Below are 16,687 nucleotides of genomic sequence, written 5' to 3'. Positions count from 1 at the left end.
TCTGGCAATTATTTTGGATTTGATTACATGTTGCACTTGTAAATACAGCTGTTTCTCAAACCACGCCTCTTTTGGGGAGATATATAATATTCATAAATAATTAGATTTGCTGACATACTGGTTCCCAGATATGATCTCTATGTTTCATCTCATAGGGACATAACTTGGGACTGTTACCAGTATCAAAACATACTATTGCGGTGAAATATGAATTCTGAAGCAGACAAATAGTAAAAGTTGGGGTAGTACAAAGTTTTAGTATAAGTTTAAACTCTTAAAAGTTCGGGGCATGTAAATGTTGAAAATATGCCACACAGCCCTATATTTTGACCTTTGAAAAAAATAGTAGTGTATATCAACTTTCTATTCTAGGATATAATTTTTCACGAAACTTTATAGTAAAAGTGTCACAGTTTTTGCCGCAAAGGGAGTTCCTATGAGAAATTGCATTGTCTATATTTACAGAAATGCAACCTACAGGCAGGCATTGCCTACGACGGTGAAACATCCAATAATAAGGGGAAAACCGTAGTTTCAGCGCATACCACATGATTAGAACATAAGTCTTTTAAACTATAAGACAATGAGGTAATGAATGAAATTTATGTTCATACATTTGTTTAACAAAAAATGCATATTTTAAAAGAGATATTAAAAAGAATAAGCTAGTGTTGTGTTTCTACGGTCGATCAGTATATTAATGTAGAATGCAAATTAATTATTGATCCATGAATTTAACAAACACATGAAAACTTAAAATATCAACCTTTAAAAATATCCTTGTTTACTAAACATGCTAAAGTCCACTGGAATTCATGTAATTTGGTTTTTGTCTTCTCTAAATAAAGTCGTGAAGCATTGACATAGCCTATTTTCATAAATATTAGTTGGCCCTGTCCCATCAATTATGGTATATTGCCTTTATATTTTTGCTGAGTTTAAGTGTTAAAGTTTGTAAATAGCTCATTTTGAGGAGAACCACCTATGGTTAGACAATGACATTTAGTATGCAGATATGTTAGCATTAGTGAATCTCAGTTCTATGAAGATATTTTGACCTCACCCTTTCAATAATGGTGAATTTACTTTGAACAAATGTACTGTTTACATGTTAAAGTTTGTGAAAGTCATTTGAAAGATATCATGAAACCATTTATTTATTTAAATTATACCACTGTGCTGGAAGACTCATGAGATGTTTGCCAATGGAGGATAATAAGAATGCACGATATCTTTTCCTACAAACAACATGTAATAAGCTGAATATTAACATACTCATGTCAGAAAGGGTTAATCTATGTTTTGTTTGGGTAGTGAATATCCGACAATTAACATGGATTTTGCATTATTTTCAGACAGCAGATGGCCAACTTTGCATTAAAGATGGGAGGTGAACCAGTGACAAGTACAGTAGCAGCTTCCAGAATACATTTCTCCTTAGCCAAATATGTACACAGAAATGAGTTGTCTGTCAAAAATAAAGTCTTAGCATATAAAGAGTAAGTAGATAGAGAAAAAGTCTCGTGTTATTAAAAAATAAAATTTTATCAAATAAAAGGGTTCTTTTTATGAAGTTTTGTTTTTGTTTCATTCAAATCTTTATCTATTTGGCCCATTATTCTTTATTCTGAATATTGTAGCACCTCATTATTCTCTATTATTTGTGTTTTGTCCTTTTCTATTGTACTCTTTGTTCACTTTTATCTACTCTGTAAACCCAATTACATTAGTCAACATTATAGTCAATTGTACCCAAACTTTTGAAGAACATTTAAAAAGTTTTAGACCTTCCTTTCATTGTTAGTACATGCGTTAAGTTTTTTGGTTTGTGATTCTATTTGTTTGTTTTGTCTGTCCATATGTAAGTCCTGTATAACATTCATGTTGCAATTTTGATTTAAGGTCTACAGTTACATTTTCTTTGGAAAATATTTTTTGAAGAATAATTGTTCATGTTTCGAGAGATGTCTGTCTTCTCGAATAAATATTGTTCAGGTTTCGAGTAATAACTTTCTTTTCTTTTTTGAGGAAGTTATATCTATATCTAGAATAAGGTGTCATCTTTTGAGGTAGATATTTCTTTTCTAGAATTAAGAGGCACATTTTATGTAAGATCTTGATTTTTGAAAAAAGCCTGGTCAGTTTCTGACTGACATTGATTCTTCTCTTGATGTTTTGAACATGAAGTATATTATCAAGTTGTAGGTGTTCATCTAATAAAACTTTACCCCTCATCTGTTTTTTACAGCAAACAATGTATAAAAACATACTCATCAATGATTTCCTGCTTTTGTTATGTTATCTGTAATCTGTGTCACTTATGAATACTTATTTTTAGTTGTGTCCCCGTCGTAACGCGATACATGGTACATGGAAATACCGTTGTCTCTCCTTCCGTGTTTTCGTCTGTCCGTCCCTCTTTCCGTCCGTTCGTTTGTTCGGTCTCACAGGTACAATTCTTGCCAGATTTTTTAAAGAACACTTATACTTTAGGTTAATATAAGCAATATCTCAGTTAAGTTCTATAATGGTGGACGATCAACTTTTATTAAATGAACCTAGGAAACATCAAATTTATGGAAATGGCGTCCTTTCTATTCCCAATTTTTTTTTATAAAACTTATACTATGGGTTAATATCAGTAATACCGCAGACAAATTTTGTAATGGTGGACGATCAACTCCTTAAAAAAGACTTATGCCCCTTGGAAATATAAAATATGTGCAACGCAGGGGACATTGGTTCTTTTATCTTACAGAGAGTTTGATGAATTAGCGTCAGACGTACTAGACGAATGTCATTCTAGAGATCCTACCACAGCAATGATGATTGCTGAGAGGAGATCCCCTACATGGAGTAATATGACAAGTATGCAGATGGCAGCTTCTGCTGACAATCAGGTAAAAGAAATAACCATGAATTTAGCTTGTACAAGTTTGAATAATCATATGATCACAAATGTAAATATTATATCAATAAAAGAGGGCCAAAATATACTTAAAGGATATCCAAACCCATAAGTCGAAGACAAACCGACAATGCCATGGCAAAAACAAGTCTATGAAACACATATATTCCATAAAAAAGTCTCATGGGAAAAGAACTGATGGTTACCACTAACACATTAAAATCTAGGTGCAATATTTGTTATTCATAGAACCTTTATCCCCCTTCAACATAATACATCATCAATGGCGTTCTGTCCATAGTGACAAAATCGTACAAAATAAAGGAAAGAGATAAAATAACCCCTAAAAACAGGGGGTGGTTCTCAGGTGTTTTGAAAGGTTAATCAGATCCTGCTCCTCATATTGCGCTGTGTGTCACTGATTTTAGTAAATATTCTGTTATAAATAATAGAAATAGGAATAGAGATTTAAATGAAAACTTTGAAATCAAATAATATATATAAGAAGATGTGGTATGAATGCCAATGAGATAACTCTCCATCCAAGTCACAATTTGTAAACGTAAACCTTTTTAGGTCAACGTACGGTCTTCAACACGGATCCTTGGCTCACACCAAACAGCATGCTATAAAGGGCCCCAAAATGACTAGTATAAAACCACCCAAACAGGACAACCAACGGTCTAATCTATATAAAAAACGCGAAACGAGAAGCACTTATCAACCACATAAACAAATGACAACGACTGAACATCAGGTTCCTGATGTATGACAGGTGCTAACAAATGAAGGGGTTTGGACGTTTTGATAGGTACCAAACTTCACCTTTACCTGCAACAATAGTGTAACATCACAACATAGAAAGACTATAACATATTAATTGAAATGGCTTAACTCAATCAAAAGACATATTAACAAAAACAAAACCAAAAAAGCTTGTACAATATTTATAATTTATTCTATTATTGAGATCAACATCGGTATTTTGCTAATTAGAAGTCTTTTTTATGACTTTAAAAAAACAGACGCATCATTATGTCCATGCACAAAGATTCAAAATAATATTCAGTCTTATTTTGTCTTGTTTTTTGTTCCATTCCAATAAGGCAATTTTAACCATAGATAGTTTTTGGATATTTTTTTACATCCGTAGATAATATAAATCAAGTTTCTTTTTTACAAAGAGAGGTTTCAAATAGTAGAATTAAAGTGTTTCCGATGAAGTGAAAAGCGCTTCGAACGCACCAAATTATTAAATGCAGTTTTTACTTTTCTAAACACATTCAGATTAATATATCCATCTTCAAAAATATTTCACAGAAAAATATTATAATTCGATTCACTTTTAGCACGTTTTACATATGAAATATTATAAATTTATATCGGTCTCTACCATAGGAATGTTAACAAATGAAAATCAAAGAGAAACACGTCTATTTTATATTTCCTTATTTCAAGTTGGTTATAAGCATTTCAAAACGGTCATCGCTGCTACAGCGCTTTAGATTACGTTAAACGATGATAAGGGAATAAGTCTGTAAATGAAATTGATTTTAATTCCGGCATATCCCATATTAAAAAAAAAACATCAAATTTGACTGGTAAATTCCAATAAACGAAATAAATAATTATTAATATCTTTCTTTGTTTGTGTTCATATAAAGATAAGTCTGTGTTCTTATGTACTCTATGTTATTATTATGAACATTATAAGATGATTATTCAAAATTCGCGACGTTTCCCTGGACGGGAAAAACCTAATAGTGATGTTATTTGACAGCAAGACAAATTGGCTATTCATGAATGTTATAGCGATTGGCCATGGTTGCAAATTTAGATTTAGGTAAACGATTGAGGAACCTTGGAATTTGTGCTATTGTATTGTTTAAGATGGCCATTTCGTGCACAAAGCGCAATATGTTACCTTCTTTACCGACAGTACCTTTCCATGGATTTTGCTGATACCATTTAATTTCGTATATATATATTATATTGTTTAGTTACTGTGTATAAGCCAATGACATCACATGAGGTTTATTTATGTGCCTATTATTTCTATATTTGCAGACTTTTTTGGCATCCGTTGTGTGCCAAAATTCTATCAGTTCAACATGGAAGAGGGGAATAGGGTCATCCTGGCAAAAGGTAAGCCATTTTAAAATTGACTTACAGAAAAGCACTATTTTGGGAAAACAAATTTTTAAGGCACTGTACTGAAAAATGTGATATACCACATGATAAACAACAAAAGTAGGATCGCCTCAGTGCTGCATTACTATTACACAGATGAGGATTGGTACTCAGGTATTTTCCCACTTATTTCACGATCATGCAAAATATCTGCTTAGTGACTGGCTTGTAATATACTGTCATTTCAGGAAATTTTTGTGTGCATTTATTATTGTTCAGTCCTTGACCGCTGGCAAAAAAATTACATCTTATACATGTGATTTCAAACGTTCGATGAAGGAAAATCACTACTGAAACTATAAATGTGAAATTTTATTATTGCCAATCTGATACCGTTCCATTTTTTGCACGCAATACTGTTTGGATTTATAGTAATTTAAAATGGAACCTATGGTTAATCCACTTATTTAACGCTATTGCAAAATTGTATCCTTTAAAAGGCAAAAACCAACAAACAATATCAATGTTTACAGTATCAATCTATGATAAAGTGTTTTTTTGGTAGATTTTAGGTTTTTCATATGATCATTTATCAATCTGACTTTTTATACAGGTATTTCTGGTGAGTTTGTTCCCCTTCCTAGCAGCAACACCAGTCCTGGATATAGACAAACTTGGAGACAACAAGATGTCACCTACATATAAGTTCCTGACGTTTCTTACTTCACCAATAGCAAAGTTTACTTACCACTCCGTAAGTTTATGTAATTACATAAAAAAAAAACAGTATTTTCTCTATATACTGCCGAAATTTACCCAAAGGCTTTCTTAGATTTAGATATTACAGTTTTACATGGGATACTATACACAAAAGGAACGATTTGTCGTTCCTTATTGTTAATTTTCCTTTTTTTATGGTGATGTTTTTTTGTCACCATGTTACAGCGTTGTTCGCTATCCCAGTGTCTGTTGTGCCGTTTTTGATTTCAATGAACATAGTCTATGTATTAATTACTTCTAAATTATGAAGTCAGGGATTTTCTTCCAACGATTCAAAGATTTGGCTAAGAAGTTTTACTGTTCCATATACAAACATAGTCTTGTATAACTTCTTAGTAACTCTGTCGTGAAATTATATTTTCTGTTTTGATTCTTTTGCTATCCAGGCATATTTCGAAGCGCTCTTAACATTGATCTTTAAAATACAATAAATATTTCTGAAGACATGACTGAGTCTTGATATTTTATACTGTGTCTTTCTGTATTGTAATGATACATCACAACTTCAATTTAGGGTGACGGTTGGCGCCTAATAAAACGTTCAAACCCGCTGCATTTGTTTGCACCTGCCCTAAATAAGGAACCTGTTGTTGTTTGTTGATGTAATTTCCTAAGTTTTCTCGTTTCTCTTTTTTCATATAGATTGGACCGCTGGTTTTCCTGTTTGAATGATTTTAAACTTGTTATTTTGGGGCCCTTTTTAACTTGTTGTTTGTCGTGAGACAAGGCTTCGTGTTAAAGGCCGTTCTTAAAACCTATAATGGTTTACCTTTTACTAATTGTGACTTAGATTGAGAGTTGTCTTATTGGCACTCATACCACATCTGCTTATATTAATGGTATATAATTTAACTGAAATTTCTGTAATATTGCTTGAACATTGAAGTTGGTTTATAATATTTCTAAGTACATGAAGTAAACTTGAATACATAGCAAAATCCGTAGCAATACATCCAATAGTACACGCATAGGACTTTTCATAATCCAACTGTTCTATGAAGCACTATCTAAAGCAACTGTACACACTGCTAAGGTTACAAGACTTACACACATAACAAAAATAAAGAAGTATATTTACCCCTGAGTTGGATATGTTGGACATTGAAAATCACACACAATAATTGATGACCTGGCATGGCAATTTCTTTAAGTCATACGAAAGTGTTATTAACTGGCTGTTTCTGTATTGGCCCTGATTCGTGGTTAGCAGTATTGGACCTGAGACTCGAAGAGTCGAGATCCGATACAGCTGATCGAGAATTTTAAACAGGGTCAATACAGAAACAGGCAGTTCATAACCCTTTCATGAAATGAATTTAGTTATTTTAATTAGAAAGAAACTAAGAAACTTACCGTGAAGAAGATACAGAATTTCATATCTGAACTTGTCTTTTAACATTAACGTCCATAGATTTTTTGTCAAAATTGTCAGATGTTATTTCTGGTTTCTCGTCCAAAAACCTAATATAATGGCCAACTGAGCTTTTTTTCATCACTTTTTGTTTACTTTTACAACATATTCCCCTCTAAAACTCGGCCACAATCATCATTTGGTATCTAGTATAAAAAATAAGTCCGATGACCTTGCATGTCATCCAAGATGGCCGACATGGCCACAAAATAGAGCATTGGGGTAAAATGCAAGTTTTGTATCATTTTGAAAACCGAAAAATAGAGACAATCTGATTGAAAAACAAATATTCAGAATGTTGAGTCCTACTGAATGTATATATATGTCAGAACTGTCAGATGACTTCTTATAGGTGTGATTGTTCTTAGATGACAGATTTTATCATTTTTAATTACTGTCGGTTTTCTTGAAAACTATAATAGAAAGAGAGAATCTCGAGATTGCAAAAATATCAGCGTGTCAAATGCTACAAATAAGTCTAAAATTGAGAAAGAAAATGGGGAATATTCAAAGAGACAACAACCCAACCAAAGAGAAGACAACAGCCGAAGGTCACCAATGGGTCTTCAACGCAGCGAGAAAATCCGCACCCGGAGGTGGTCTTCAGCTCACCCCTAAAACAAATTATGTACTAGATCAGTGAAAATGGACGCCGCACTCAACTTCAAAACACTCAAATCAACCAAATAAAAAAACATACAAGACCAACAAAGGCCAGAGGCTCATAGCTTGGGTCAGGCGCAAAAATGTAGCGTGGTAAAACATGTTTTGTGAGATATCAAGCCTCCCCTATACCTCTGGCCAATGTAGAATAAAAAACACATAGCAAAAAGCACAGTAAAACTCAGTTTAAAAGAAGTCGGAGTCCGATATCAGAATAGGTAACAAAAGAAACTTAACAAAAAGACAATGATACATAAATTAACAAAGGACTACTAGCAGTTACTGATATGCCAGCTCCAGACCGCAATTAAACTGATTGAAAGAGTATGTCTTCGTTATATAAAAATCAAGTACAATCCCTCCCGATAGGGGTTTAGTATCATACCATCATAAAATATATGAGAAAAACATAACCCGTATCATGCCAAAGACTGGTTTTAGTATAAATGTGTTTATTTCCGATGCAAAGAGGGAATCAATAATAATACTAAAATATGCAATACTTAATGACCTGACAACAGTATCGTAACTTTATCCTTTCCGAAAAAGTCTGTGTAAAGGTTGAGATCACCAGTCCACTCCTGTTTACCATACTTTGCGTTTTTGCCTTTTATCTTGATAAATATAAAAGATAGATAGAAACTCAAATAAGCAAGAATGATCAGCTGACAAGATCTACAATTAAGACAAATGGAGGAAATTATCCTACAACTTTTAATTGGAGTTATTGCCCTTTATGACGATTTTCACCATATGTTTGTTGCGTTTTGCCTTATACGACAAATTATTACAGATAAACATTGGTGGCCTTCGGCTGTTGTCTCTTTGACATATTCCCCATTTCCATTGTCAATTTTATTTAAAATTACAAAAAAGATTAGCAAGTCAAGATCTTCTATCGAGTCAAATATTGCCGAAATAGTAAGTAGACTACTACTTTTATAGGATTGATGCCAATTCAATGAGGATTGTGTTACCCTCTTTTTTGTTTTTAACTAAACTTAGATTGAAAGATAGACACTAAACAGACTACATGATCCGCAATGCATGATTTACAAAATAAATTTTTGTCATGATCACTATTCTCATCTACAATGTTTTAGAGTGTCCTTTGTTGAATATGCACAAAGACCAAGGTGAGTGACACAGGCTTTTTAGAGCCTCTAGTTATTTTTTCAAATTGAACATATTAAAAACTTATTGTTCAGGTTAAAAAATTATTGCCAGGGTAAAAAATGGAGGATAGCTCTTTTACACTTAATAATTTTTTTTAAGAAACATCTTTTTATGCCAGAATTCCAACATTGGATGATATAAAGGTATTATTTGCTAGTCAAAATCAGGTAACACCTTAGTGTGTTTTGTTTTTTTGGATTTGAAGTATTTTAAATTGGTATATCAGTTGAAGTTCGTTGGATTTCTGTTTTTCTTCGAATATTTTGTATGTGTTTTTCATAGATGTATTTGATGTTTTTGATGCAGTTAACCATTTTTGCATATGTTTTTGAGTTGATGTATTTGATGTTTCTAATGTTGTTTTCATATTTTGCAGATGCTTTGCAGTTGTTTATTTAATGTTTCTGATCCTATTTCAAATTTTGAATTTGGTTTTCAGTTGATACTTTTGTTTTTGTTTTTAATGCTGTTTTTTTATATTTTGCAGATGTTTTTCAGTTGATATTTTTAATTTTGGATGTATTTGATGTCCTTTGATTCTACTTACATACCGTAGTTGACCATGTATAGAACTCACCTCTTATAATATTTGGAATGTTATGAAACAAAAGAAGAAAAAAAGAGATCAAACTTTTATCTCAATTGATTCGCAGTAATTAAATACTCTTTAATCCTATATTTTCTTGTTATTGACTTTAAGCACTGGTACAGTTTATAAGCAGGGACAAATGTACGAAAAAAAGCTACTAACGCAGATTAAATCCTGTATGCCAACTGGAAATGTTTGATAAAGCCGTTATCCCTATTCTTCTATATGAGGTTAAAATTTGGGAATATGAAAAACTTGATATAATTGAGCGAGTGCATTTTAAATTCGGAAGCTATATTCTAAATCTAAAACACTCGAATCCAAATTTATGGTTTATGGAGATTAATGCCAAACTACGTATAATTAACTTTCGGTGCCACCTTCTTGATAACTCAAATGAGGATAAATTAGCTTGTATACTTTATAGACTATCAGGTGTCACAGGTCAAATTTATTCGTTCATTGTGTGTTAATTTACGTTTTTTGATTGAGTTAAGCCTTCCAATTGATATTTTATAGTGTGTTTTCTATGTTATGATGTTATACTATTGTTTCAGAAAAGGGAGAAGGTTTGGTACCATTAAAACGTTTAATCCCGCTGCAAATATTTCCACCTGTCCTAAGTCAGGAATCTGATTACAGTAGTTGTCGTCTGTTTATGTAGTTCATACGTGTCTCTCGTTTCTCGTTTTTATATAGATTAGACCGTTGGTGTTTACGTTTGAATGGTTTTACACTAGTAGTTTTTTGGAGCCCTATATAGCTTGCTTTTCGGTGGGAGCCGATGCTCCGTATTGAAGGCCGTACCTTGACCTATAATGGTTTACTTTTATAAATTGTAACTTGGATGGAGAGTTGTCTCATTGGCACTCATACCACATCTCCCTATATCTATATTATACATTTATTATACTAATTATGGTATTTGAAATAAAAAGCTGTTTTTTATTAGGAAATATGTAATGATTGTTTCGTATCAAATATATTTAATTTTCCGGCAATGTTTTGATGTTTTAGTTGTTATTTACATATTTTGTGTTTGTTTTTCAGTTGATGTATTTGATTTTTCTGATGCTATTTACATATTTTGTATTAGTGGAGTTTCGGACATCTGAAATTACCCCTATAGAATGTCTGTGTATTGTTTGGATATCTACATTCATTATAGACAATGTATACACAGTAAGTCATTCCACATAAAATTGGTTTCTAGTATTAGATGTCAGTTATATTAAGTTAGAACTCAAGTACACGTACTAACAAAGCAATAGTAGCTAGATATATGTCAACTGAATTGAAGGAATTATTTTTTTGTTGACAAGTTTTCAGATCACGCAACTTTCCTCATTGCAAAAGTCCAAGTCTCAATTCAAAGCATTTTAGATACAGTAGAAAATAAATTATAAAATTTTGTTTTTGATAAATTATATAAGATCTAACAATGCATTTTCCACCGTTAAAAGCAATTCTTCTTAAGACATTCACATTTAAAGGAAATAATATATGGTCAAATTAGACAATATATTTCAGTTGGTTACATACTAATATAGAATTAAATTATTTGCATAAGTTCACATTTATATATATATATATATATGTTTTCCATGAAAGACTGGCAGGTACCATCCAAGCCTGTAAAACTAGTTAATATTCTATAAAGATTATTTATAGTTATTAAGAGATTTCTGTTTGTTTCAGTGTCTGGCATTTCCATCCCCGACACTAACGGGTACCATCAGAGACTGGTTTGGACTGCTAAAGTTTCTAGACATTGGAAACTGTATATTAGCTATTGTAGCATTTATCATGCATGCAGAAGGAACAAAAGCTACGGAGGCAAAATCTATATTTTGCATCAATGCTGTTGTATTTTACATAAGAGTATTGGAAATTTATACAGTGAACAGTAGATTAGGACCTAAAATGGTGATGATTAAAAAAATGGTATGTTACATTGTAAACTGATTTAAGAGGATATGATTAAAAGGAGATATATGGTTATGTGGATTTCGTATTAGTCCTAGGATACCAGTTTTCATGGATTTTGTGGTTGAAGGTGAGCCACAAAAAAATATTTTGACGCGACACAGGTTTGTTATAGGCTGCTACATGTATGCAGACTTTGGTATCACCACGAAATCAATTATCCACGAAAATACGATTTTCCTTCATTCTACGAAAATTAGTACATTTGTATTCACTAAATTTACGAATCATCAGTATGCAACATAATGAAAAAAATAACACAAGCCTACTAGATGTAAACAAATTGTCTTCAATGGTTAAATGGGCACTAGCTACGAGATACTTAAAAAAATTAAATCATGATTTTTGTTTGTTCATGAAAGTGAAATAGTTAAATAATAATTCGCTATTAGCAGCCACTATGGATCAATTTTGTCAAAATAAGCTACGAAACATCGATGGTGAATTATTCACTTGCAAGTGAATAATTTGACCTCATTGAGTCTGTATTCATGTGAACTTCAATTAAACCTCTTAGCTAGAGATGGATAATGCATGATTAATGCGTGTTAGGCTATTAAAAGAAAAGAATGTCAACATTGAAAGTGAAACAAAGAAAAATCATTTGATTGACTGACTCGATCCAAAGAAATCTTTCTGATACAGATAAAATCGTTAATTAACTTACTTTTTTAACCTTAAAATTGAATTCAAATAGACATAGAAAAATCCATTTGCACGAGGTCCATATATCTTGTTATATTCATGTTTATGTTTATATCGTGTCATGTGACCGTCAGTTGTTTTTGGGTTCATCTCGATAGTCAATAAGATGGCATCTAAACTAAAATACACACGAAGTGAAGCTACATGTTATCGCGCCCATGCCTGTAAATTTTTTATTTTATACTTTTTATAATTTGGATAAACGTTTTACGTTGTTATAAATCTAATATGAGAATTTGAGTCAAATCGGTGAACATAAAGTTGACAGCTAGTGCCCATTTAACAGCTGAAAAAAATCACCGGATATATAGAACAAGGATATTATACTTAAACACTAAAAGTTAGTTTGATGATATTCTAGCTTGACATGACTTTAAATTTAAACAAAATAGTAGATTAGGTTCACCGATACCCATGAAATCCCCGAAAATTTATATCCAACGAATAATATGGAATCCAAAATACCTGTAAACCTTTTTTGATTAACTTAACCATGAGTTAGATGCAGTGGAAATTTATAGTAATATAAATATATTTTCAAATATGTATCATTTGGGTCATGCCCGAGACAAATCGCACAGAATGCAAAATATAGCTCATTGTTTCAGGAGGGAAAAAATGTAAGTGATGAGCCAATTTCTCAGATACAATAAGCAATAGGTCAACTATATATGTGTTCAACTGATCTTGACTTCATTTTCATGGTCCAGTGGTCAGTATTTTGTCCGTTTCCAAGATAATATAAACAGAAGGTCAACTATATATACGGAATGATTTAAAGTGAACGTTTGATAAGGTTTATATGACCATGATTTCACTTTCATGCTTCATTTGTCAACATAAAAGTTTCTGGTAATTAGACCAGTTTCTCATATACTATACGAAATAGCTCATTTGTATGAAATATCAGTGCTAAATGATTTACAGATGTACAAAGTCAACATTCTGTTTAGGTGATGAAGTCTATGTATGGACGAGTTGTGAGGTGAACATATCTGTATGACAGGCTTCATCTAACCTGATGTTGTTTTTGTTATGTGATACCTACAGTAATGTCTTCATCTAAAAGACTTTCTACATGAGATTGAACCATGATCGGTAAAGCTGGCTTAAAATTTTAGTCATGTTTGTTTAAAAAAGCATTTTATATTAATACATTGTTTTTTTATGAATTGTCATAAAACAGTTAGATTTTTTTCAAGTAATAGAAAAATTGTAGTAGTACCTGTCTTTTTCCCTATTTTTCAGATGTTGGAATTAGTGATGTTTATTTCAGTGTTGACTATATTCTTGGTAGCTTATGGAGTAGCTAGTCAAGGATTAATGCATCTACAGAGACAATCTGAATGGAGGATTCTTAAAGATGTTATTTACTTTCCATACTGGCAGTTGTACGGAGAGTTGTCTTTAGACGAAATAGAGGGTATTTTATTTAGTAAAATTATAGTTTAGATAGCCATGATATCAGAACATTTATGTGAGCTTTATATTTCAGAGCGATGAAGACGTGAATGCTTCATACTTTGTATGATGTAGATGTCAATACTATTGAGATGCTTTATGCTACGAAGTTTCTGTCTGTCATATGTCCACAGTCCTTGACCTCATGTAAAATATAACGAATGACTTTAACACTATTTAAACTATTCTGAGACTGGTTGTTGACAAGTGCTACACACCAGACTCCAGTGGTTTAAATGAACATTTTTAATGATATTTTGATAACAACTGTTATATTCCTGACTTGGTACAGGCATTTTATTATGTAGAAAATGGTGGATTGAGCCTGGTTTTATAGCTAGGCTCATTGTTTCAAAGCTAATGTTTTATAAAATAGTAGATTAGGTTCACCGATACCCATGAAATCCCCGAATATATTTATATTACTATTAATTTCCACTGCATCTTATAACTCATGGTTATATTAATCAAAGCATGTTTATAGGTATCACTTGTATGACAGTCGCATCAAATTTCATTATATTGACAACGATGCATGAACAAAACAAACAGCCATAATAGGTAAAAATATCAAAAATACATATTGAACAGTCGAAGGGACCAAAACTAAAAATTATAAAGTCAGTATACATATATTAAAAAAAGGTCAGTCGCTAGAAATCATATAACGAGCAAGTTATGTGAGATTACGGATGAGGGCTGTCTACTTTACATTCAAGTATTGTTAAGTGGTCTGTATTGTCTTAATCCTTTCAATTATTGAAATTCAGGAATTTGAATTTCAATTAAAAAAATACGTTTAATAATTTTGTTAATTGAATTTGTTTCGTTGTTTTGTATCAGGTTAAATATAATCAACAAAGGTGTAACTACCGGTCACCATAAACATGTCATTTTAACTGTTATACACACATATATGATTACACAGCTTTGATCAATTATGAAATGATTCGGTTACATTAGAAAACAGTTCTGAATTTTTATTATAGTCTACATTTATCTAGGTTTTAACATTCGAACCTCGAAACATTGGGGTCAATTTACATAAATTTTCTGTCGATGAAACTAAAAATATATTTGACTCAACTGTTACTTTGAATCAACCGCGTTCAACTCATCAGTTAAAATGTCACGAAGGACAAGAACCTTTCATAAAACTCGACTTATCCAAGTTGTCGACACAACCGATTTCGACACAACGAGGTTCGACTATACATTCACACATTGGTTTATGTCGTTGAGTAGAAAACATCAAGCACTTCTAAATAGAATGCCAAAATTATAGCCACATCATGACACAAATCAATGAGACTCTGCCTGGAAATATCATAAACAGACCTTACCACTAGGGAGTAAACTCACAAGTAATGAAGAACACTAAAATGTTTTTAAAGTTGTACAAAATAATTCGTTATGTTTCATATATGGAAGACGAAAATTGTGTCATCTATAACAATACCACTAAGTCTAATATGACAAATGTGACTCACGGTGTTCCCGATGCAACGTACTGTAGAACATTTCACTGGCTGGTTCCTGTATTCTTGGCAGCCTATTTGATGATTGGAAATATCCTGTTGCTTAACTTGCTGATAGCAATTTTCAGGTACAAGTTACTTTAAGTATTTTTGGTAAATGTCATGAACATCTTTACTGTTTGATTGTACACAAACATCCTAGTTCATTTCTATTATTATTTATATTGAAAGCTAAGTTTGTTTGTGGAGGGCACAGTCCCCTTCCCCTTTATCTGTTTCACAATGCGATTTTACTTGTATTTTGACACGCTAACCTCATTATATGGGCATTTTAAAAGTCAAAATGCAAATATACATGTTCGAACTTTTTTAGGTTAATTAAGTAACAACAACTAAAATAACTATGTCAATTGGACCTGCTTTCATACTATAACTGCCCTTACATTTTTACTAGATAACATTTTTGTTCGCCATGGAGATTCCGTATTTCGTCAAGTTATTGGAATGTCCATAGGGACTAACTGTGCACTACTTATTTCGGACCTTTTTCTGTATTGTTATGAGTTACAATTTATGACTTAAATCAGCAAAGACCCATCTAAACAACATTTGATTCAAAATTTTAATAACACTTTTATGACTTTCGAACAGCAGTATACTACTGTTGCCTTTATTTAGATATTTGGATTATATATTGGCTCTCAATAATGACGACTTCAGTATGTACACTAAAGGAATTTATCCTGCCTACAAATGTAACTGGATTTAAATAAACTAATACTAACAATTAACACTGCCCTTTCCTGGATCTTTATCTCTATTTCTTTAACGGGAAGCTCAATACTAAAATTTATAATAAACATGATAAAAGAGATGATTTTTCATTTCCTATTGTTAATTAACCATTTTTATATGATGACGTTTCCTTGTCACCATCTTATGGTGGTTATATGTCTCAACTAATGCGATTCGCTCGTGTATTGCACAACGTATTTGATTTTAACGAAAGAAATTTCTTTAAAAAAAAATTATTACACTAGGGTTTTCGATTACACAAACTAGTCAAAAAACTAACTAAATTTTATCATCGGTAAACATTTTCTCGCTGCGTCGAAGACCCATTGGTGGCCTTCGGCTGTTATCTGCTCTTTGGTTGGGTTGTTGTCTTTTTGAAATATACCCCATTTCCATTCTCAATTTTACTTTGATATAGCAATTTATATTTCAGTATTGTATCGCAGGAGATGGAAACAAATGTTACTCTTTAGAACTGTTCAGTTTAGTTTCCCTAAAGTTGAATTAAATTCGAATACTGTTGATTCATTATTAATTGTTGGATACCAATTTGCATTGCTACAGCTATGAATATAAAAAAGAAGATGTGGTATGATTGCCAATGA

The 16,687-nt window shown here is 32.0% G+C and overlaps 1 protein-coding gene across 14 annotated transcripts in view; it reads left to right on the top strand.

Moving 5' to 3' along the window:
* The window catches only part of LOC127711413 (transient receptor potential cation channel subfamily M member-like 2), a 550,384-nt gene that overhangs the window by 375,607 nt on the left and 158,090 nt on the right, over positions 1-16,687 (top strand). Inside the window, exons 15-17 of one of the 14 annotated variants that reach the window (XM_052217449.1) lie at positions 1,356-1,499; positions 2,759-2,900; positions 4,976-5,053. The exons of 12 other annotated variants lie outside the window; for them this stretch is intronic. In XM_052217449.1, coding sequence (XP_052073409.1) covers positions 1,356-1,499; positions 2,759-2,900; positions 4,976-5,053 — 364 coding nt within the window. The remainder of the gene's footprint in view (positions 1-1,355; positions 1,500-2,758; positions 2,901-4,975; positions 5,054-16,687) is intronic. One more of the 14 variants, XM_052217447.1, reaches the window with a different exon arrangement.

This window comes from Mytilus californianus, unplaced genomic scaffold, assembly GCF_021869535.1.
Source record: "Mytilus californianus isolate M0D057914Y unplaced genomic scaffold, xbMytCali1.0.p SCAF_8, whole genome shotgun sequence".
NCBI classification, from domain to species: Eukaryota; Metazoa; Mollusca; class Bivalvia; order Mytilida; family Mytilidae; genus Mytilus; species Mytilus californianus.
Note: the sequence above shows the minus strand (reverse complement) of the source record. Positions and strands in the feature narration are given on the sequence as shown.